At 33.0% G+C, this 26,384-nt stretch overlaps 1 protein-coding gene and 1 pseudogene across 1 annotated transcript; one reads left to right on the top strand and one right to left on the bottom strand.

The window, feature by feature from the left end:
• Window positions 1–7,675: 7,675 nt before the first annotated feature.
• Window positions 7,676–9,713, top strand: LOC139904272 (indole-3-pyruvate monooxygenase YUCCA2-like). Its single transcript, XM_071886214.1, has 4 exons — window positions 7,676–8,438; window positions 8,750–8,998; window positions 9,134–9,256; window positions 9,357–9,713. The coding sequence occupies exons 1-4, from the start codon at window positions 7,752–7,754 to the stop codon at window positions 9,552–9,554; spliced, it is 1,257 nt and encodes a 418-aa protein (XP_071742315.1). The 5' UTR covers window positions 7,676–7,751; the 3' UTR covers window positions 9,555–9,713.
• A 7,114-nt stretch (window positions 9,714–16,827) lies between these two features.
• LOC139843145 (protein ALP1-like) lies at window positions 16,828–22,702 on the bottom strand (annotated as a pseudogene).
• Between the last annotated feature and the right edge of the window lie 3,682 nt (window positions 22,703–26,384).

Raw genomic sequence — 26,384 nt, 5'->3', positions numbered from 1 at the left:
GGAATCAACCTCAACCCTGTATAGCTAACGCCAACATTCACATATAGAGTGTCTATGGTTGTTCCGGAATATATATAGATGTGTCGACATGATAGGTTGAAACATTGTATACGTGTCTATGGTATCTCAAGATTACATAATATACAATACAAGTTGATTAAGTTATGGTTGGAATAGATTTGTTACCAATTTTCACGTAGCTAAAATGAGAAAAATTATCCAATCTTGTTTTACCCATAACTTCTTCATTTTAAATCCGTTTTCAGTGAATCAAATTGCTATGGTTTCATATTGAACTCTATTTTATGAATCTAAACAGAAAAAGTATAGGTTTATAGTTGGAAAAATAAGTTACAAGTCGTTTTTGTAAAGGTAGTCATTTCAGTCGAAAGAACGACGTCTAGATGACCATTTTAGAAAACATACTTCCACTTTGAGTTTAACCATAATTTTTGGATATAGTTTCATGTTCATAATAAAAATCATTTTCTCAGAATAACAACTTTTAAATCAAAGTTTATCATAGTTTTTAATTAACTAACCCAAAACAGCCCGCGGTGTTACTACGACGGCGTAAATCTGGTTTTACGGTGTTTTCGTGTTTCCAGGTTTTAAATCATTAAGTTAGCATATCATATAGATATAGAACATGTGTTTAGTTGATTTTAAAAGTCAAGTTAGAAAGATTAACTTTTGTTTGCGAACAAGTTTAGAATTAACTAAACTATGTTCTAGTGATTACAAGTTTAAAACTTCGAATAAGATAGCTTTATATGTATGAATCGAATGATGTTATGAACATCATTACTACCTTAAGTTCCTTGGATAAACCTACTGGAAAAGAGAAAAATGGATCTAGCTTCAACGGATCCTTGAATGGCTCGAAGTTCTTGAAGCAGAATCATGACACGAAAACAAGTTCAAGTAAGATCATCACTTGAAATAAGATTGTTATAGTTATAGAAATTGAACCAAAGTTTGAATATGATTATTACCTTGTATTAGAATGATAACCTACTGTAAGAAACAAAGATTTCTTGAGGTTGGATGATCACCTTACAAGATTGGAAGTGAGCTAGCAAACTTGAAAGTATTCTTGATTTTATGTAACTAGAACTTGTAGAATATATGAAGAACACTTAGAACTTGAAGATAGAACTTGAGAGAGATCAATTAGATGAAGAAAATTGAAGAATGAAAGTGTTTGTAGGTGTTTTTGGTCGTTGGTGTATGGATTAGATATAAAGGATATGTAATTTTGTTTTCATGTAAATAAGTCATGAATGATTACTCATATTTTTGTAATTTTATGAGATATTTCATGCTAGTTGCCAAATGATGGTTCCCACATGTGTTAGGTGACTCACATGGGCTGCTAAGAGCTGATCATTGGAGTGTATATACCAATAGTACATACATCTAAAAGCTCTGTATTGTACGAGTACGAATACGGGTGCATACGAGTAGAATTGTTGATGAAACTGAACGAGGATGTAATTGTAAGCATTTTTGTTAAGTAGAAGTATTTTGATAAGTGTATTGAAGTCTTTCAAAAGTGTATAAATACATATTAAAACACTACATGTATATACATATTAACTGAGTCGTTAAGTCATCGTTAGTCGTTACATGTAAGTGTTGTTTTGAAACCTTTAGGTTAACGATCTTGTTAAAGGTTGTTAACCCAATGTTTATAATATCAAATGAGATTTTAAATTATTATATTATCATGATATTATCATGTATGAATATCTCTTAATATGATATATATACATTAAATGTCTTTACAACGATAATCGTTACATATATGTCTCGTTTAAAAATCATTAAGTTAGTAGTCTTGTTTTTACATATGTAGTTCATTGTTAATATACTTAATGATATGTTTACTTATCATAGTATCATGTTAACTATATATATATATATATATCCATATATATGTCATCATATAGTTTTTACAAGTTTTAACGTTCGTGAATCACCGGTCAACTTGGGTGGTCAATTGTCTATATGAAACATATTTCAATTAATCAAGTCTTAACAAGTTTGATTGCTTAACATGTTGGAAACATTTAATCATGTAAATATCAATCTCAATTAATATATATAAACATGGAAAAGTTCGGGTCACTACATAAGTGCTATATTTTGAATCAAAGAGATCAGCTTGAAAAGATGAGGCCAAAATCTGATGAAGGTGTGTTCATGGGATATTCTTCTGTTTCTAAAGCTTTTAGAGTATTTAATAAGAGAAGAATGAAGATTGAAGAATCCATTAATGTTTCTTTTGATGAAAGTTCTATTAAAATGGATCAGTCATCTAGTTCTGAGCATTCTGCACTCGGTGAATTGTCAAATTTAATTTCTGGTAACAGTGTTCAGACTCTAGATTCAGAGTCTGAGTCAGATGAACCTCATTCTTCTGGATTGAAAAATGATTCTGCAGATAATTCTCATACAGAAGAAGTTCAACAAGAATATGAGTCTGTTGTTATTCAAGAAGGTGATCAATCACCTAATAACACCTTGGTTCCTGTTGTTCCTATCAGAAAATCTTCTAGAAATATAGTTCCTCCAAAGCATCTTAAAGATTATGTTGTAGATCCTGCTGGTTTGCCTAAACCTGGTTCTTCTCAGACACCTGTATCTGACTTTTCCATTGCAAACTGTTGTTTCTTTTCTAATTTTCTTTCACTCATTGAACCCAAAGAAGTAGATGAAGCATTGGCTGACAATGATTGGGTTGAAGCTATGACTGAAGAGTTGACAGAGTTTGAAAGGAATGATGTATGGGAGTTGGTTCCAAAACCTGATGGTAAAACTGCAATTGGTACTAAATGGGTTTACAGAAACAAGGTTGACAAAGATGGTATTGTGGTTAGGAATAAAGCAAGGTTAGTGGCTCAAGGGTATAGACAAGAAGAAGGTATAGACTATGATGAGACATTTGCTCTAGTTACTAGAATTGAAGCTATTAGATTGTTTCTGGCATATGCTTCAGATAAAGATTTTGTGGTGTTCCAAATGGATGTAAAGAGTGCTTTTCTAAATGGTAAATTGCAAGAAGAGGTTTATGTGAAGCAACCTCCTGGTTTCAAGAGTAAGAAGTTTCCCAAGCATGTCTTCAAGTTGAAGAAAGATTTGTATGGTCTGAAGCAAGCTCCCAGAGCCTGGTATGATACTTTGTCAACATTTCTTCTAGAAAAGAAATTTTCTAGAGGGGCTATTGACAAAACTTTATTCATCAAAAAGGAGAAAGGTGATGTGTTACTTGTTCAAATTTATGTTGTTGACATTATTTTTGGGTCTACTAATCCACTTTTGAGAAAATGGTTTTCAGACATAATGTCTAAAGAATATAGAATGAGTAATTTATGTATTCTAAACTATTTTCTTGGGCTACAAATAAAGCAGAGTCATGAGGGTATTTTTATTAACCAAAGTAATTACATTTCTGATATGTTAACTAAATATGGTTTTAAAAATTGCTCCTCTTTAAGAACTCCAATGAGTGTTTCTGAAAAACTTGATAAAGATGAGTCTGGAAAACCCACTTGTCAATCAACCTATAGAGGTATGATTGGATCTTTGTTATATTTAACTGCTAGTAGACCTGATATAATGTTTGCTACATGTATGTGTGCACGTTATCAGTCAGATCCTAAGGAGTCTCATTATAAAGCTGTGAAAAGAATATTTAGGTACTTAAAAGGTACCCCTAACCTGGGTCTTTGGTATGCTAAAGACTCAGGGTTTGATCTAATTGGTTACACAGATGCAGACTATGCAGGTTGTAAGTTAGACAGAAAAAGCACTTCTGGTGGGTGTCAATTATTAGGTGGAAAATTGGTGAGCTGGTCCAGTAAAAAGCAAAATTCAGTGGCCACTTCCACAGCAGAAGCTGAATATGTTGCTGCAGGAAGTTGTTGTGCTCAATTACTTTAGATGCAACATCAACTTTTGGATTTTGGGTTAACATTAACCAAAACTCCAATAATGTGTGATAATGAAAGTGCAATTGCTATTACTGAGAATCCAGTGTTTCACTCCAGAACCAAGCATATTGAAATCAGGCATCATTTTATAAGGGATTGTGTTGAGAAGGGCAAAGCATTTTTAAAGCATATTGGCACTAAGGATCAATTGGCAGATATTTTCACTAAAGCACTTCCTGAGGAAAGACATTTCTATCTTCTTGGACAACTTGGAATGTTAAATCCATCTATTGAAATGTTGTCCAGTGATGATATTTGTTGAGTCTGAATTATTTTCTTAGAGTCTGGGTGACGTAATATTGTTCAGAGTCTGGGAAAGTTTACTCAAGTGTATTTTTGTGTATAAATTTGTTTCCTTCTTTAGTCAAATAAAGTTTTTTTTTTTAAATTTCATTTTTAGGTTAAAATTTTTTTCCTTTATTCTATTTCCTAAAATAAAAGGGTCAAATTTGGTATTAATAAAGGGAGTTAATGGTAACCTTTTGAAAATTTTTGTCAGGAGTATTAATTTGATAATGATTGTGTCAATCTTTTTGATAACTTTTTGCTATAATGCATTGGATCAATCTTGACCGTGCAGACCAACCTGCAGATTCTGAGCAATCGAAGTCTGAGTTGTTACCCCAGAATTGAATTGAATTGATTGTACAAATTGCCATTCTCGAGTATCTTTTCCGCCCTACACCGACACCGGGTTTAGTTGGCTCGGTAATTTTACTCGACGTGTGGTTGTTTCGAAACAGGGAACAACTTTGAATACACAAGCTTGTAACCCACGGATGAACCGCACACTAGAGCCTTATTGGGGCTAAAACCAATAACGAGAGCCTTTTTGGTATCATTGGAATTAACGGTATACTCCACCCCATGATGTTACACATACAGAGCAGGCTGAGGACATGAATGAGGAAATCCCACCTCATTCTAACCCATCTTCTCCCGCTGCTACTGAACAAAAACTTCATTTAACCAACCTTATGAACTCACCAGTTCATATTGAGAATACCACCATACTTAAAACCCTAGATGTTACAACACTTGTGAATTCACCTCAAAAATTCACTAGGCAAGGTGCTTCTAGTACTAGAACATCACCTCTGCTAGAGGTTGGTGAAGGCAGTGCTTTGACTCAACCTAAACCTGATAGGATAGTAAACTTGGATACCCTCATTACAGTCACTGAAGAAACCCACTCAGTTGACTTATTTGAAGAAGTCCCAATCCTGGACTCAAATAACCAAATCCAAAAACCAGCTGCAATGACCAAGCCAACTGTTACCCCAGACTTAATTATGTCACTACCCATCCAAAATGTTCCATCCTTACACATTCTTGCACAGGCTGCCAATGTTACACTCATGTCACAGGGTGTGATACAGGCCTCAAATCCTTCTATGTCCAAAGATCGCCCTACTTTTCAACAGGAAGGCTGTGAGGACATACCAACCCTATCATTATCTTCTGGCACTACTTCTCAGACTGAGGCACCAGTCACCATGGTTGGCCAACATCAGGCTTTGACCAAGTTGACTAAGGAGTTTTGATGACAAGCTCTCTAGTGTGCAGTCTAAGATTAATAATCTTAACTTTAATAATAATTTTGTTTCAAAAGATGAGTTGTTGGAGGTAAGGAGGTTGGTTGGGGATATGCAGGAGTTGTCTAGTTCAGGTGATTCAGGGTCTGTTGCAGAAATTAATCACAGGTTGGCTGAGCTGGAGAAAAGGATGGTTGGTGTTGATGAACTGAGACAATGCTTTACTGGGTTTGCTTCTGATATTTGTTCCCTCAAAAATCAACAAACTGAAATTTGGAAGGTCATATCTTCTCTGCCTTTAGATGATGTCAAAAAGGGGGAGAAAAGAAAGAGGTCAGATGATGCATGTACAGGTACTGCAGATGCAGTTTTTGCAAGTGTTGAGGGGGAGCAATCAAAGAGAGCTCAAATTGAGGGGGAGCATCAGGTTGAGGGGGAGAATATAACTGATAGGGGTGTTGGTGATACTCAAATGGTTACTGTTGGTGGTGTTGGTGATATTCAGGGGAGCTCTAGTGCTGTTGTGGTTGCTGCTACTCAAAGAGTAGATGGTGATTTAAGGGCTCAGATGAACAAGAGATTTAGATTCAGAAGATATGAAGGTGATGTTGTCAAGGTTGAGGTTGATAAATCTGAATTTGAAGGTGTAACTTTGTTGTTAACTATGACACATTTTCTGATAGGAGGTTAAGAGTTAAGTTGAACAAAATTGCTCGTTTAGGGTTCTGTGAATGGAGAGGTTTAGCTGTATGTATTCAAAAGTGTGAAGATGATCAAACTATTGTGAAAGAGGTTTTAAAGAAAGTTTGTAATCTAGTGCATTTGGTATTTGAAGAAGGTTTTATAAGTTTGAAAGATTATGAAGTATTTTGTGGTATGTTTGAGTTAGAGATGAAGGAGAGGAGAGTTAAAGGTCATGTAGAAAGGTATTCTGTTCCAGAACATCTAGAGTTTGTTGATGATAGTTATGTTGAGTATTTGGATGCTTTAATGTTCAAGACAACTGGTAACCAAAGAATGATGATGAGAACTGATCAATTTGAAGGAGCATGTATTGAATAGTTGCTTGGCTTGTTGACTAGATGTGTGACAGAGCAGACTCACCCCTTCAGAGTTAAATTGGTGAAGCACTTGTATAGTAAGCTTTCTATGTTGAAGAATATCAGGTCTATGAAGAGCAAGTGCAAATTGATTGAAAGGGAGTATGCAAAACTGAAGGAATAGGTGAACAGGTGGTTTTGACATCATCAGATAGGGGGAGATTGTTGGAAAAATGATCTGATAAGTCAAAGTGTTTTGCAGGAGTTAGAGTCTGGAGTCCTAGAGTCTGAAGTTGTAGATTCTGATAAAGTCAACGTTTTGATTACTTGATGATTAAGCTATGGAAAATTCTGGAGATTTATTTAAATATTAAGAAGATTGTGTTTTGATTTTGTGTTATCTCTAGAAGATAAACTTTGCATTGTTTAGAATATTTGTTAGTTTTAAGTTTATCTTTTCCTAAGTTTTAGTCAAGTAGTTTAGGAAATCAAATCTTCAAGATTTGGTTTAACTCTGTATAAATAGGGCTACGGTTTATCATTGTAAAGCACCCTTTTGCACGATTAACATTGTCTTTCTTATATCTTCATATCGTGTTCTCTCAATTATTGTTCTTATAATTCATATTTACTATTCAATTGAGAGTCTGGTGCTCATAGTTCAAATACTGTGAACTTATAGGCTCATCACCCAGAAGTTTTTCTCGCTAATGGGACCCAATGTGGTTGTAGCTAGAGATGTTTTCCTCTACGAACCCAAGAAAAAAAATGTAAACGACTTTTGTTTTTGGTTAAATGCTTTATTTATGTCTAATATATATATGCCATCATAGTATATGTAATATGTTCCTAGATTTTATGTATTTTATTTTCGGAAAAAACGGTTTAATCAATTATAATTCTTATTTTCCGTGTTTATACCCCTCAAGAGTGTGTGTGTATATATATGCATATACATGGCTTCAGACACTTCAAGTTAAGTAGTAAGTACCTATTTCCATTAAGCAATTATTCCTTCTTTTTGATTTCTTACTAGCTAGTGAAGATCAACAACGTGCATATATGTTCTCTTCTCACCTTAATCTATTTGTCAACCAAGAAACAAGATTCTTAAAAATAAACTTAGTCCACATCACACAAACTTCATTCTTTTGCATGAATTTTACAACCAAAACTTGCTAATGGAAGAATATGCAAAGAGAGTACATGATCCATATTTCCAAACTGAATTGGCAACTACAACGGTTTTAGGAGATGAATCCATAGTAAACCGTGTTTGGGTTCCTGGGCCAGTCATTGTTGGAGCGGGCCCTTCAGGGCTGGCTGCAGCTGCTTGTCTTAAGAATCGAGGCATTCGTGCCCCGATTCTTGAAAAGAGCGACTGTATAGCGTCTTTGTGGCAAGTTAAAACATATGATCGCTTACGTCTTCATCTCCCTAAACAATTTTGTCAACTCCCATTTATGCCTTTCCCTAAAGAATTCCCAACTTACCCAACTAAACAACATTTCTTAGCATACCTTGAAGCCTATGCAAATAACTTCGATTTAAAGCCTATTTTCAATACAATGGTGGTGAAGGCGGAATACGATGGAGGAAGTGGGTTGTGGAGAGTGAAAACAAAGGTGACTGAGTATGTTTGCCGGTGGGTGATAGTTGCTACCGGAGAAAATGCTGAAGAAGTTGTACCAAATATAGAAGGGATGAATGAGTTCATTGGGCCAGTTTTGCATACAAGTTGTTACAAAAGTGGTGATTGTTTTAAAAACAAGAAGGTTTTGGTGGTTGGGTGTGGGAATTCAGGCATGGAAGTTTGCTTGGATCTTTGCAACCACAATGCTTGCCCCTCAATCGTGGTTCGAGATTCAGTAAGTGTTTTATTTTTAATCTCGCTCAAGTAACACGTTTGATAGTTCTAAAATGGAACTTTTTAATGAGAGCCTTAAGGGTTGTCTTTAAGAAATAAAATTATTCAAAAAATAGTAGTACACTTGTTGATTGATAGTATTTTTATTTTTTTTTCTTATGTAAAGTGGGCATTAATTTTGAACGTACAAACTAATAATGCGTGTCCTAATTCTTTAATGATAGACTTTAGAGATGTCATTAGAATTATCCTTTCAATTTTTAAAAATCTCAGCTTATATATAAATATTAAATATTTTCAAGTTCCTTTCAGTTGCATGTATTACCACAAGAAATGCTTGGTAGATCAACTTTCGGAATATCCATGTGCTTGCTCAAATGGTTTCCTATAAAAGTTGTCGATCAGCTCTTGCTTATGGCGTCACATTTCATGATTGGGGACACAGAGAGACTTGGTCTCAGTAGACCTAAGCTCGGTCCCCTTGAGCTAAAGAACATCTCAGGCAAAACGCCCGTGTTAGATGTGGGCACACTTGCAAAGATTAGAAGCGGAGACATCAAGGTTTCGACTAATCTTCTTCTTTTATTTTTCGTTAAAGCGTCCTTGCATATTGTTGTTACCTCTAGTTAAGTAGGAAAAAATGTTCCTTTCAAGATGTGATTTTGTGACTAAATGAACAAAATTGAAACTTGATAGGTTTATCCAGGAATAAAGAGATTAGTATGCAATAATGTGGAGTTTTTAGATGGAAGAATGGAGAAATTTGATGCTATTATCTTAGCTACTGGTTATAAAAGTAATGTCACTACTTGGTTAAAGGTATGCTAGCTATATATTTAACTTCAAAATATGTTCCACTAAACAAAATTCATTGATAATACAAAGGTGTGATTTTAATCATACTATTGTGCATAATTAGGACACAAACATATGCTCAAAAAAAGATAGTTTTCCCATAGAAGGTTGGAAAGGTGAGTGTGGATTATACGCCGTCGGGTTCACAAAACGTGGCTTACTTGGTACATCCATGGACGCTGTTAGAATTGCGGAAGACATTGCACGCCAATGGGACATAGACACGAAACAATTTAACTTGTTACGTCATCCACCACCATAACTTTGAGTTCATATGTGCTTAGCAAATTAAGATTGTTTATATTGCAAGTGTATTTAGTTAGCTTCATTAGAAAATATAATGAACTAGGGTATGTTCATATTCTACAATTTAAGTGTACAATAGTATATATTTTCGATTGATTATTTGATTATATGTATATGGGGGAATCTAAGTCTGGTACTGGTTGTATTACCACAATGTGAAATATCAAGAAAATGTGATGAGCTTTCGAATCTTAATAATGCTCGCGTGTCATGTATCTATCGAACCTACGCCTTATGGCACCTAAATCATAATTTAAACGACTTACTGATTTGCTTGCGTTATCATCATCAGATAATAACTGTAAGAGATAAGGCGAGTATACATCCTTTATCTGGGACCATCATCTTATATTGTCTTCAACCTAAAGAAAGTGCAATCTAAGACTCCAAGATTTGTAATCTATTTGTTTGATTAGAGCAATCTTACATGTTGCAGTTTGTTGTCACACCAAATGAGGCTAGATTTGAAAGTTGAATCTAAGATAAAGTGGTTTGTGACCTAACTTGCCTACAAAAATTGCAAATTAAAAATCAAAACATCATTTATGTTAGGACTTATTGCTTCCTTGATAATTAAGTTTAAGCAGGAAGGGAATGGGTCTCCAATATACCCAACAGTGTAATATTGCTTCTTAATGACCAACAACAAAGTTGTATTTGATTTATTTGTATTAGGACTTATATAACTTTCGATTGACAAGCAACTAATTAGGAACAATTGTGTATCTTAAAAGATAATCAATATCAGAAATAAAATTCATTGACGTAAGTTAATTACATTGGACTATCGGTATCGTGGTGCGGACCTTCCAACAATGAGGTTGTATGTTCAAGTCTTGACATTGACAAATGTGCATATATTCGTGATAGGTGACGTGTGTGAGTATTCATATTTTCTGAAAAATTAAGTAGAACACTTGAATTTGATCATGGTGATAAAGAGAGGACCACACCAATAACCTCAAAGGCAGGGGAAGGGGTAAGGGTGGGGTTGTTAGCAGTCTAACAATTGTGCACCATAAAATCTCTATCATTTGAATAAGATGTGATTATATCAATGATTGAATTAGGACCTACTCTAAATTAAGATAATTACTAACTACTTTTATGATGACAAATGGATGTATGAATGCTCTCATTTTAGCATGCAAGCCAAAAACCTAATGCATAGCATTGTACTTCAGTTGTTGTACAAGTCTTCAAGAGATGGATGCTTAATTTTCACAAAGACTAGAGACTTAAGGTCTGTTTACTTTCCACCTACCTATCTGTTATGTACAACTCTTAATTGGGTAAGTAAAATTGTTGTTTCTTTGTTAATTAATCCGAAAATCAGTCTGTTTCTAAGAGACATAGAATCAAACACTATTTCCCAATCAGATGTAAATGAAAACTACACAAAAAAGTAAACAACCCCTTAGACTGTTTCTAACCGTGGCGGTGACGTTAAAGGAAAGTGATGTACTTTTTGATAATGTGGCAAGGTCAAGAGATGCAATTTTTTAAAGGGGAGTGTTAAATTTGAGTGTTAAATATTGTGGTGGTGATGTGGTAAAATATTATTGGTAGTTAGATACAAAATATAATAACTAATAATATATAAAAATATGTGGTGAAATCTGATTGGCTGAAATAAATTTGACACACCTTTACTCTTCCCTCAAATTTTCGACTGATGCCTGGGGCGTCAAATTTTGACGCCGCGTTAGGGGCGTCAAGGGCGTCAAAAAATTGCCAAATGGGATAACTAACGCTGCGTTGGGATCAGTCTTAGTGTTGAAGAAATGGAGTTTCCCCAATAGCAATTTTGGAATAATTTAATGGACCGTTTTTTAAAGAAAAATTTAAGAATATATGTCCATAGTCCATAGACTTATGATTAAATAAGCCAGTGATACAAATAGAATGTAACTGGTCCATATGCACGTGACATTCACAGGGTACATCCTAGATAACCCATGCCTATTTCACGAGACCGTATTCAAGGAAAAAGAATTTCACACATAATTAATACGGAGTAAGAAAATATTTGCCAGCTATGATGATTGTTTTCTCTTTCTCAAATGATCAAATATCTTCAAATTTGAATTGGTTTCGTGCAATTCATCATAAAGTAGAACACGCGAATTGAAAATGAGGACATGGATGGTCCATTGGTGCACTGGTGACTCAGTGTCAACACCCTTGTGGCCGGGACCAGGCCATGGGTTGCATTTAGAAAATACTCGTACTTTGAATTGGTCTCAAAAAATATGTACGATTATGTTAACATACATATTCATAAAACTTTAATTTGTGTATTATTAGTTAACCTTCAGATTAGCAATATGTAAGTGTTCCATTAACTAATTAAGGGGTTGTGTATTAACATGTGTATCTAAAGTTAAATATTTGAAATTATACATTTGAGGACTAATATAAGGATACATTAGACATGGTTTTTGGTTTAGTTTCCTATGGAAAATTTGTACTAAAAACATATGATACTGAATTGAGAATTTGACATAACATGTACGTTTACAAAATGAATGTACATCATGTGCTCCAAAAAGTGTGGAAAAGCACATGCTCAACATTTGTTATCATAAGTACATTCACAAGTGAGGGGATAAGATACTATGGTTGTTCTGAAAAGGAAAAGCCACTACATATATATATTGTCCCACACATGATTTCTGGCATTATAAGAGGTGTACTATTTCGTTGCATAAAACATTATAGCAATCATATATAGACACTAGTAGCAAATGTATTAGAACTATTTGTACTTACAAATTCAATCTCACATTGTTAATCAAAAGTATACATGTTCCATGGATCATTTTCTCTATGACTAATAGGCTTATCTATTGAATGCGTTGTTGGGACAAGTTTCTGTCTTAAAAGTAGGCTTTTTCAATTTTTAAAGCTGTTAAGGTTGTCGCAAACACGTATAATAATATTTTTACAATTGATTAATTGCTACTCCGTACTATAAAATTAATAATTGACTACTGTGTATAATGTTATTGTACATGTTAATGACAAATTCTAAAGTAAAAGTGATTTTTCATTGTAATCGGTGAAAGCTAGGCAAAGGACATTTGATGAATCCATATATTTGATCTTCATCTTTTTTACAACAAATGATAGTGGAATCCTTCTCATGTCTTGTTCATACCACAAAAAATTATTCTCATTAACAAACATGTGAACATTCTTTTCACTTTCTATCTTGTATGATCTTGCTATCTTATTCCAATCACTAAAATGAAAAAGTTGGATGTCTTTACTTTCAAATGCAGGAGCGCTAGTCTATGCTTGAAATAGCATCATGACCAACTTTTATAAAATAAAATTCTTTAGAATTGATGAATGTATATTTTTTTTTAACGAGAAAGAAAGTAGAAGATCAGCAAGTAATCTTAGTCCAACTTAAACAAACTTGGGCCTTTTTTATTACGTGCTGTGATTCTTGGGTATACATATCGGGCTAGCCCAATTAATTGTGATCAGATGATTCAATCACCCAAATAGTTTTCCTTCAAAACTACTCCTAAATATTCACTCGAGTGAAACTCGAGTTTTTTATATGGTGATGATTCGTACACCACCTATTTTTAACCATACACCACCAAACATGTTTTACAGTGCTGTACTGTACAATTCTGTAAAGCACATTTGGTGGTGTACGGCTAAAAATAGGTGGTGTACGAATCACTCACCTTATTTTATATATATATATATATATATATATATATATATATATATATATATATATATATATATATATATATATATATATATATATATATATATATATATATATATATATATATATATATATAATCCATTTAAATTTCGGTTCCTATAAATAATACGAGGGCCACCTAACCATTATCATCTTGTGGAGCATAAATGAAAGAAAAACTACTCACTCAGAATGGTACATACTCGATTTTATTGTGTTCCTAATCCAACATCAACTTTATTGGGCTTATTATCCATATACAAGTTTTAAAGCCCGTCCTCTAATTTATATTGACCCACTTCTTTTCGAATAGCTCATTATCCGTTAACTCAGCAGCTGTCTTCCTGGCTTCTACGTATGGACACACGTGGCGAGGCGGAGACATAGGGATGTATGTGAATGCGTTGTCATCTCCAACTTTTCAAATGTCTATTATATTAGAAATTGTAAATTGATAGCCAATATCCGTTAATTATAAATTCTATCATTCCTTAAATATGAATAATATAATATCTATATTTATTTTTCGAAAAATACCACCGTTATCCGTAAATCCTGATTTCGCCTCTGCGTTTGGCCAACAGTATTGTTGGTTGTTGGTGATCGTTTTTCATGTCGTGAGCTTAAGTCGAGATTGTTTTTTAGTTTAGCTCAAAAGTTTGACTCTTTATAAGGTTTCATCTTTTTGATGAATTTCTTAAGCTATAAAAGTTTTTTTTTTTTTTTTACATCGAAAAAAAAAAACTGAATATATTATATTAATAGTAGCTTAACCTGAAACAGATAACACCAATCTTTCTTTAAATTATTGCATATTTTCTATTTCTATTTGTGTTTGTGTTTGGTTTTTCTTAATAAAAACGTTATGTCAAAGAAGAAGTAATATCCAATTTCAGTCAATAAACTTGATACTTAGGATATAACTAGAAAAATATCGGCTCGCGCGATGTAGCGGGACTTTCGGGTTGAAAATTCATATTTAACGTAGCGTTATGTATTTACAGAGTTTAAAACGCGTTGCTACGGGTATATGTTTGAAAACACGTGGTTAGTACCTAGTATACCTTATATATTGCGCGTTTATTATGGCAGAAAAATCGCATAAAAAAGGAAACAGAGCCATTGGTATGATGTGATTAGTTTGAGTCGTTATTGTACGTGTATGTATATGTATGAGAGATAGGCCGAAAGATTTAGCGTTTTTTAAGAAGCGTCAGTTTCGCGTGTAGTTAGTTGCGGTGTGTTCGTAAAATTATTTCCATTTGAACGGTGGTGTCGGAAAAATTTAACTCGTGGCGAGGTGGAAGATATGACCCGTTAAAATTTTTGTTGGGTTTGTTTAAAGTTTTTTGTTAAAATATTAGACTTACATTTCACCCCTATTGCGAGTGGTTAAACTGTATTTTGGATAAAGTTCGGCGGTCGGAGTTGTTCTTTTTCTTGTGATGTCGTTTGATAAACTGTTTTGGCCAAATACGATCAAAACACGGATGCCATTTAGTGTATAGGTAATTAATAATAACAAAACATTTAATAATAACATCTAGTACTCTATGTACCTACAAATAAATAAATATGTACGACCATCAGTTTCAACAGATAATATGAAAATGGTAATGAAAAGGATGAGTGGTGCTATTGTTTAAGAAACTTTATGGACTAATCGTGTATTTTGACTAATGACCGTTAATTAATTTGACGAATATTACCTCATTTTAAAATTTTTGAACACGTACTCTTTTTCTTGCGCAAAAATAAAATTGAAATCCTTTTCGAGCTTGTGCAAATTGAAGGGTTACCTTGATTGTCAAATTTGGTAACATATGTTACCTTTTCTAGCCATTTGCCCAACTAACAACCCATAACAACAAAAACACATATGATGAACTGCGACGATCAATATCTAATGGGAAAACACATCCCGTTAAAACCGTAGGTAAGATTTAGGACTTTAAAATCTTCGACTTCGTGATTTTTTTTTTAACTTCCGACTTCCTCACTGTCGATTTCGCAACGTTTAATTTCACGACTTCTATTGTTCTTTTCTCAAACCTTCGATTTCATGACTTTAATGTGATACTCCATCTGTCTCAATTCTATTGTCCATTTTTTTCGGGATTTTTCAAATTAATTGTCCACTTTCAATAATAGAGAAGAATAATGTGATGAAGTTCTTTTCTGCCCCTACTTTATTCTTTTAAGACAAAAATATTACATATAGTGATATAGATAAAAAGTAAGAGGTAAGACTGAAAAATTGACGAAAAAATACATGTGACAGTCACTTTTTCTTATACTGCATTTTTTTTGTCTGGGGACAATAGATTTGGGACTAAGGAAGTATTAATTGTGACTTTCGATTTCATGACTGTAATGGGGTGGATGCAGACCAACGTAATGATGTGAAAATGGAGTTTTGTATTTTATATTAGAGGGAAAATTTGAGGGTAAAATTGAGAAGAAGATGAAAAGGACGAGTGTACTGCCCTTTTTTGAGTGACTGATTATGTCTCTCACTTAGACTCTTTTTAATGGTGATGGGGGTGATGGGGGGTGATGGGGTTTTTGTGGGGTATAGTGCTGATGTGGCAAAGGTGATGGGGGTGATGGAGTGATTGATTTTGTAATGGTATGCGTGATGGGGGTGTGATGGGGGTTGTTGGTTCCACATTTTTGATTTTTTTTTTCATTTTTGTTTGAGTTTTTATAATAATAATAATTATTATTATTATTATTATTATTATTAATATTAATATTATTTATTATTATTAATTCGTATTATTAATTATAATAATTATCATAGAGAATATTCATTTTTTTAACAGAACTTTTATTAAACACAAACAAACACGGTTACAAGTTTTTTAAAAAAAAAAAAACTAAACATCCAACACAATTACAACGATAATTAAGCTAAACATTTAGAAATCGTCCGAATCACCAGACGAGTAGAACTTACCATCCGTGTCTTACTGTGGCCCGCTTGGTACATAGTCCTCTTCATCAGAGGGATCAATGTACCCCATCTCAACCGGATACTCGATGTACAGCTTGATTGACTCGTTGCGAGTCACAGCTCGACCCACAAGCATACACCAGTCATCTTCTTCTTTAAGAGGAGTGGCTGGAACATTGGGTTCCTTGAAGAACCAGACTTGTGAGAATACAAGAGGTATCTCATCCTTGAGGAAATCAAGCAGATTGGACAGTGGATGATTACGGACGTTTAAGCGGTACTCCCTTTGTTCAGCATTGACGGTGGTGGAGTAATTCCTGACCTGAGGGTCGAATTCTCCACCGTAGTTCACTTGGACCAAAACATGAATTTGACTCATTTTGAAGTAGTAGAGAAGTAGTAGATAAGTTTTGAAGTATGTGTGGTTTGATGAGAAATAATGGCTTCTATTTATAGAGGTAGAAGGTAGTAAGTAGTTGTGGCAATAAACACGTTTGTTGAATACAGCCATTAATATACAACTTCTAATAAAGAAAATCTGATTCAGGTCACAGAATCTCTGTCTTCATCAGCTTTAATTAAAGAATCTCTGTCTTCATCAGCTTTATTCAGGGAATCTCTGTTACATACATCTTTAATTAAAGCTGCTATGCTATGTCAAATCATCTCAGTTTTCTGAAAGCATCTTTACTCAGTTATGAATAAAATTAAAGCTAACGATTAAAATTTATTCAAATTAAAGATAACGATTACAAATTATTCAAATTACTGAAACTATACACAAATCAAACTGAAATTAAATTAAGCATTTAAAGTTCTTAAGTTTGGTGGAAGGTCTCAAATGTGTTGAGTGAGATCTTCTCGGAGTTGGCCATGAATGTTTCTATCTCATATTTCTTGATCTCTTACATCACGACTTGTAAATCGTGTGATGGCCCCGTCAAAACACTTAACGGCTCCGTCACTTGGTCCCACAGCTTGATCGAACTTAAATGAATTTAACAAACGACATTGCATTCTTTTATTTCAAAAGTTTCCCAAAAAGAAAATATACCGAAAATATGTAGTTTAAGTAACCCAACATATTAAATACCAAAGTTGACATAAAACATTGTCAACAAAACCCACAAGATTAAATTATTTCAAAAATAGAATGCAAGTTCAAAGTTTCATAATTGTTTAATAAAATCTGCTCAAATGCATGGAGACTCTTCTAACACAGCGAAAGCAACCAAATAACTCAAGTACCTGTGAAAACATGCGAGTAAACTGTCAACAAAAATGTTGAGTGAATTATAGGTTTAAATAAACGTATAAGCTTTAGACCACAAGATTTAAAATGTTAGAAAACATAAAACATTATTCCATTATCAATGAGCCACCTGGTAACCACTTAACCTTTTATTTACCCTTGCCAAACACAATAAATAATATACACTGAACAAGTGTATCTACAACAAAATACGAAGTACTAAACATTCTGATTATAAATTGCTAGCGCTACTAGCTCGAAATGGGGTTGTCAAACCCGATAGATCTATCGGTAGGATTCGCGTTCACCAGTAGAAACTAGTGATTACAGTTACCAGACTAGGGAATTTTTTTGTTCAACTCATAACGAATAATTCAAATTTAATTGTCACTTGTGTCTAAACGTAAAACAAAATGCATGTAATCACATCCAAAAAATATACTTTAAAAGTATGTAAAAACGGGACAATAACTCACCTTAATAGTAAACGAAGTAACCACACAAATAAGCGAACAGCAAACGAAGTAAAGTGATCAGGAATGATCACAACGCCGACCTATAAATAAAGCAGGTCGATATAAATAACTAACTTATGTCAAGTCTTATTATGATAGCTATTATACATGTTGCAAGTAGACATAGAACAACACTCAACATGCATCAGTTTGATCGGAACAGCGTACGGACACACACTTTCTATTTTTAGAAAGTTTCTATTTTTAGCAGGTTTCCATTTTTGGAAAGTTTCTATTTTTGGAAAGTTTCTATTTTTGGAAAATTCTATTTTGGAAAGTTTCTATTTTAGGAAAGTTTCTATTTTTGGAAGGTTTCTATTTTAGGAAAGTTTCTATTTTTGGAAAGTTTGTAAGTTAGGAAAGTTTCCTTAATTAGAAAGTCAACAAAAGTCAACTGAAAGTCAAAGTCAACCGAAAGTCAACTCAAAAGTCAACCTTGGTCAAACATAGTCAACGTTAAATTTTAAAAGTATAGGTTATAATAATAATATAGGTTATAATGTTATTTAAAGTCAAATATGTATAATTATGTCATAACATAAGTTTAATTAAATTAAATGAATTATTAAAGTTAACATAAGTTTAAATGATATAATTATTATGACATAAGTATTTAATTAATTAATTAAATATTAGTCATAACATAAGTATTATTAATTAATAATAGATTTTAAATCATATCATAAGTATTATTAATTAATAATGAATTATTAATCATATCATAAGTTTCTAATTATAATCATTAAATCATAAGTATTTAATAATTAAATTATAATTAAATAATAACTAAGCCTTATAATAATTAAATGATTAATTAATCCTTATTATAAGTCTTATTATAATAATCTCATAATATAAGTTTAATACTTACCATAAGTATTTTCCATTAATAATAAAAGTATTATTAATCATAAATTTAATTAAATGTTTAATTAAATCATAAGTAATTAGTAAATGATATAATAAATATATATATCACAAGTCTTAAATTAAATAATTACTTTTTATATCATAAGTAATTAATTAATAATGAAATTCATTATTTGTATCATAAGTCATAATTAATAACCATAAGTTTTAATTAAAAGTTCATCGGGTCATAACTTGAGCCCCGGGAATCAGTTTTCGGCGAGCCTTATATATATCTTCGCCTAACCAACCCACCCGACACGTTAATGTGCTCAAGAACATCCTAAGAACAGTCACCAAGTCGTGGCTTACAGCCACTAATCAGTTTGGATCTTTAATTCGCTCAAAAACGTGTTTTAGTCATAACGGGTGATACGTGGCTCGGATTTCGATGACCCGAACATGAAAGTTCATCCCATCATCAATCCTACCACACTAGTACACCCTAAAGACTCTAAAAATGGTCACAAAGTTAGATCATACCTGATTCAATTCGTTTTCACCTTTCAATTTCAATGAAACACCATTTTAATCATAACTAGAGCTCTGGGAATCGAAATGACATGAATCTGGAGTCTAAAATTAATGTCTTAATGAGAGGAACTAATGTAAACACTCTAATTTCACTGTTATATCAGTTATATTTCCAGAAAACAACAATCAAACCGCTGTCCCAAAACAATCAAACCGAAAACATGAATTAACAAGCATTTCTACGCATACAATCAATAATACAATAACATATAATCATCATACTACTAATATAACATATAAAATTAGTAAAATAATTGAAAAATTAAAATCTAGGGTTAGGGTTTATACCCTAATCGAGAATCAAGAGATGTTAACGTGTAGAGAAGAACGTGTAGAATCCGATTATGTATATGATTGATTGATCCAAGCTTTAATTTGTTGAAGAATGATGATGATGAAAACGGCGGCCAAGGGAAGGAGGAAAGGGAGAAAAAAATTGAGAGAAAAAGTTAGGTTTAGGAAATGTTGTAAAATGAAGTTACAAAAATCAAATGGAAAGGAAATGAGCCAACACTCCCTCCCCATGGAGTGTTCGGCCGAATTGCATGTGGGTGGGCCCCTTAGTGGGCCATCTTGATTATTTGGTAAAATCCTAGTGGCCCGAACGCCCAATCGAAACCCGAAACGCGAAAACACGATTACGCGATTAAAATTTCGGAGAGATAACAAATACGCGACGAAAAATATATATAAATACTATATATAAATATATGACATTAAAATATAATATTTAAAATAATTAGGACTTAAAAATCCTAAAAGCTCGACCGTTGGTTTGAAAACCGAAAAGATTCGCCGGATAGAAATTCGCGACACGTAGAAACGCATAACTTAAAATATGAATACAAATATTCATTTAACACATAATAATTAATATATTATTACAAAAATAATAATATAGGTCATAGATAACAGTTAACGGTCGTTAAATAATTAACGGTAAAAGATAACGGAAAAAGTAGGGTCGTTACAGATTGATTCCATACAAAGTTAGGATTAGCTTCTCTAGTGTTAAGTAATTCTTCCTCGAGCCATGAAATGTTGAAGCCATTATCCTCAACTATCATGTTGTGCAATAACACACAACAATATAATATTCGTCTCAACTTGTTGACACTTTGTGGTCGTCCAGCCATTTGTAGAATATGAAATCTACCCTTAAGAACACCGAATGTTCTCTCAACATCTTTACGTGCACTTTCTTGGAAGCGTTTAAATTTTATACGGGTCTCTTCGGTTGGAGTCGAATACGCCTTGATTAATGTTGCCCAATCGGGGTAAATGCCATCAGCTAAATAATAACCATTTGTGTAAGTATTACCATTTACAGTAAATGATGCAAATGGTGCAGTTCCATTTTTGATGTCATCAAACAACGAAGATTGATTCAAAACATTAACATCGTTGTTAGCACCCGCAGCACCAAAGAATGCATGCCAAATCCACGTATCATATGAAGCAACGGCTTCAAGAACAATGGTTGGGTGTTTTTGATGACCACTCGTATATTGCCCTTTCCAAGCAACTGGACAATTCCTCCACTACCAATGCATGCAGTCGATGCTTCCAAGCATTCCCTTAAAACCGTGTTTTTCTTCATGAGCGCTATACAGACGAGCTATATCGTTACTCGCTGGTTTCCTCAAATATTCATCAACATAAAGTTCCAAAATACATCTACAAAACATATCAAGACATACTATAGATGTACATTCGGACATTTGCAGGTATTCGTCAAACATGTCCGCTGATGTACCGTACGTCAATTGACGCAACGTAGATGTACACTTTTGTATCGTTGAAAAACTTTGTCGACCAAGAGCATCAATTTTTGGTTTAAAAAATTCAAAATGTCTTGGTAAAGGTTGAACATCGTAAGCAATTATATCATTTGTGATGCGTAAGAATAAATCTTTACTCATTCTAAAACATCTTTTAAAGTGACGATCGTGATATTTTGGAGATGCACAAAAATAGTGTTTGTGTAACATTTCACCTGCTTGTTCACGATCTCTATGAATGTATGTTCGAGACCGTGTAACTCGTTCGTTGTTAACATGTTCTTCAGCCTCTTCAGCATCAATTTCTTCGGCCATTGCTCGTAAAAATTCCAAATCTTCAAGATCATCGGAATCCCACTTATCAAAAGCATTAAACAAAATTTATGACATTTTTTTTAGAGATGTTTAGAATATTTTAAATATTTAAGAAGTATTGAAATGAAATAAGTGTGTGTAAAAATTGTGTAGAAATGTGATATTTATAAAAGAAAAAAAATAATTTATTTAATTTCTAACGGGTATATATCCGTTACAAGTGACACGCGGCTTCATTTCATTCGGTCTCCCCCATCACCTCTGCAATTTTCCCCGGTGATCCAACCATCACGCCGGACCAATTTTTGTCCAATGGCGCCGCGATATAGCGCGGTGGGGGCGTGATCGACCCAAAAAGACCCCGATCGCGCCGGGTTAATGAACGTCTTAGGCCACATGCAATGGTTTCTAAGTTTAACACTACTTTTATCTGTCACATCAGCGTCATATCAGCACAAACACTTTAATATTCTTTTCACATTCCTTTCACTAAACCCTCACAATCATAATTTCACCACCCCACTTTACCCATTTTATATTATTATTTAAAACTTAATATAGAAATATAAATAATATTTATAAACTAAAAAAAATACGGATTAAAGAAAAAATAATAAAAAAACCGATTACATTAATTAATAAAAATACGATTACATTAAAATTAAAATTAAACTACGAGTACCCAAAAAAAACGAGTACATAATAAAAAAACGAGTACATTAAAAAAAAGCACGAGTAAATAAACTAAATATCGATTAATCGGTATAATAAACATCCTCACTACGATCAGTTACGTGAGGAAGATCGTCCCAAATATGTTTCGTATACAACACGACATTTGTCGAGTTGATTATTGCGGTTCCGAGTAGCCACGCCCATTTATCGTTATCTTCGAGCCACTTAAAGACCTTCATTTCGTCATTCCAGTATGCAAAATGCGAAACCTCGTCGCAATCAGCGGTTTGCCTTAAATGATCGAACAAATCACTAACGTAAAGGACGGTAACCGCCACATCTCAGGTATCGACCCTCCCACCGACGTATCGGTCCATTTCATCGAAAAACAACCCGCCGCCGTAAATCTCGAACGTAACCGTGTTTGTGATAACCATTTTTTGTGTAAAAATTGAGAGTGAAAAATGTATGTGTGAGATAATGAGTGAAACGGTATGATTTTGATTAAGTAATGGTGTGTATATATATATATATATATATATATATATATATATATATATATATATATATGAAATGGGTTAAAAAAAAACCAACGGATGAATTTTTCAAAATTGAATTGAAGTGGGCCCCACAAATAATCCCGTTAGAGTCGTTGCAGCAGCTACTGGCGGAGCCAGTGGCAGATTGCTGATGATGGTGGTGAGGCAGTGGTGATGGATAACGGTGGTGGTGGTGGATCATTGCATGCGGCCTTAGTTGAGATTACTATTAAGTTGCGAGTAAACATCAAAAAAAAAAAAAAAAAAAAAAAAAAAAAATTTTGCGACGCAATATTATCATTTTGGAATATAATTTGTTACACGTCTATGAATGTCGACTCATTTTAGTTAAATCATACTCCGTACGTCTCATCAACATTAAATTATATACCAAAGAAGCAGTGCTTCAACGGTACCCGTCCCTTTGAAGCCGGGGCCCCATGTTTGGAAGCTACACACAAACAGGGCGCAGGTTCGAGTCCTGGGGGGAGCAATTCCCTCGGAGTATGCCTTCGGGTTAGACTCGTGCTTGCCACTCATGGGGTATTCGGTGGAGGTGTTTTACAGGCATCCGGCTATTACGGGGTTGGCTTGGTGGGTTGCCAAAGGCAACACAGGGTTAAGGTGTCCCTGCCAATCTACACTTTTACACACAAACATTAAATTATATGTTTATATTGTAAGTGAATACGTAAATATATTTTCATCCCACGTGAAAACTTTCTATATCCTAAAATGTGGCAATTTTAGGTTCAATGTAGATAGATATAGCTACATATGCTATGATTCTATAAAATCACTTTATTTAGCTAAGAAAGTGACATAATATAGAACCCTATAATGTTCCTTCCATTGTACGACTTAATTATTTTAAATAAATACTTAATGTTAAAAGTTATGACAGTATAATGTAAAAAATAAAAAATAAAAAGTTATTGCAGTTTGTTCCCATATTTGTTGAAGCACTTCCTGAGCACGAATTAGGACCCCCACTCCCAAAGCATAGTATAGTACAAACGTGTCTATGATGTAATTTATATACAGTCAATAAAATTTTAAATAATGTTCTTTTAAAAAATGAATAAACTGTACTATACATTACATAACGACTAACACATTGAAATATATTCACAAGAAATCTCATGTCAAAACTTTATTAGCAACACATATCAAGAAAATAGTCGAAAACGACCACAAAATAATTACATCAAATCGCTTACATCTGAGTCAAATTTGCATCCTTCTAGAATAGTTTGAATAGAGACAACATCTCCGTTTAAACTTCAAATTAAAATTTGATAATTCGACAACACATCATTTGATGTTTCGCTATTTATTTTTTTATAGAATATGTACAATGTCAATGTTAATAATTGTCAAGGATTTTGGCAAAATAATTGTCATCTTGTGTTAAATTTCAAAGTGTCGAGTACAAAAGGGCTCTGCTCAATGTTGAGATTCATGTATGTGTTTTGTTCTTCTCTGCTAATTTGTCATCAACATAATGCAAAACAAATTAATCATATATTTTTAAAAGATAACAATTTTTTAATTTGATGGATCCTTTACCTAGACACAGTGTCTTGTTCATTTAAATTATATTTATTTTTGTATGTTAATAAATTGTGGTTAGATTTGTCCATAAGGTTCATTCCAATGTCTCTGAGCTTGATTAAATATTTTATATACGAAATGTATTTTGTTTTATTACACAAGTTCAACTTCAGAATTTTTTTTTCTAATTAAAGAACAGTAATGTGAAAACATAAATTGATAAGACTAAAAAAAGAACAAAATAGTGTGATTTGTTGATGTGAAAAAAGAAATAGGTAAAAACCATTAAAAAAAAGAAAACACAAAAATGATGTAACTTATTAAGGGGGTGTTCGGATTTGCGATTGGAAAATTATTTATGCGTTTTAAATAATTAGAACCATATAATCAGCTATAGCAAAACGTGTTGTGAAGAAAATGTATTTGGATTAGATTATGTTGTTTGATAACGTAATAATTAAATAATCATTTATTTTAGTGTTTGAGAAATTAGATTATTTGATAACTAAATAAGTAAATTACTAAAATAGACATTCACAGATAATACTCACTAGAGTACATACTATTTATAATATATGGTTAATGAATATTAATATTAATATTAATATTAATTTAATAATTATATTATATTATAATTATAATATAGTCTATAGTATATTTTATGAAAGGTGATTCTCACACACCTATTATTAATCCATCTACACTCTTTTATTAAAAGTGACCATTCTACCCTTTATATTAATTTAGTTAATCTACTCTTTAACTATTTATCTTAACCATTATCTTTATTTCATCCTCGTAAATCCTCAAACCCTAACTACTGAAACATTTGTTTCTAAGAGTTCATAATCGATAAATGCTCCCAATCGAAAAGTTGGACGGTGGTTTGGGAGAATTAAAGGTAATAACATTCTGATGTCTTTTTCCCTAATGGGTTGTCTCCTTCGGGTTATTATGTTGCGTCAGGAAATGAGGCTACTGCTCAACAATGGAGGTAAGATAATTAAGGGATTGTGGGTTGAATTTTTCATATGGTTATGAATTGCATATTTGTTTTTTTTTAATTAAAAAGAAAATAAAGTTAGGTAAAATATTCATATGAGTGGATACTGGACATTTTGTTTGATAAAATTATATAATAATTAAATAATTAAATATTTATTAAAGTGTTGATAAAATTATTTTGAATCCTTGAATTATTCTCATATCTTAATATTTCTACAGAAGAAAATAAGTTACTTGAATATAACCATCATCACTAAAGAACGTCGTGCTCATGATTGAGAATATATTTTCATAATAAAAGATATTACTCGTACTATTTAGTGCCAAGGGTTTGAAAGAAAAATAGTAATAGTTGGAGAGTAAATTAATATGAGGGGTAGAATGGTGATTTTATAGAAAATGGTGTTGATGGATCAATAATAGGTGTGTGAGAATCATCTCCCTTTTATACTACCATATAAGAGTATTTCCATATTTACTAACACCCACAATAAATATGGTCGTTTAGGGTGGGTTAGAGTGTGAGGTGCATGTGTCTTTTTGGTCAAGGAAGGAAAAGGTTAAGTGCAACATAGTATGAGTGAAAAAGATGCAAGTATTTACACTATTTTCAACGTGGCTTCACTTTTTTTAGTCAGATGAGGTGGCAGCACATGTGGCACCAACTGACACCAAGTCACCAACTGACACATCTAATGAGGCGTCAGTTTTGACATTTTATGAAAGGACCCGTTCATATACATTATAAACGATTCACAATAGTTGATTACATCGCGAGGTATTTGACCTCTATATGATACATTTTACAAACATTGCATTCGTTTTTAAAAGACAAACTTTCTTTTCATCGAAAGTTGACAGCATGCATACCATTTCATAATGTAGTGACCCGAACTTTTCCATGTTTATATATATTAATTGAGATTGATATTTACATGATTAAATATTTCCAACATGTTAAGCAATCAAACTTGTTAAGACTTGATTAATTGAAATATGTTTCATATAGACAATTGACCAC

This window comes from Rutidosis leptorrhynchoides, chromosome 4, assembly GCF_046630445.1.
Source record: "Rutidosis leptorrhynchoides isolate AG116_Rl617_1_P2 chromosome 4, CSIRO_AGI_Rlap_v1, whole genome shotgun sequence".
In the NCBI taxonomy this organism is placed as follows: Eukaryota; Viridiplantae; Streptophyta; class Magnoliopsida; order Asterales; family Asteraceae; genus Rutidosis; species Rutidosis leptorrhynchoides.
The sequence above is the reverse complement of the archived record's forward strand: the minus strand, read 5'-3'. Positions and strand labels throughout refer to the sequence as shown.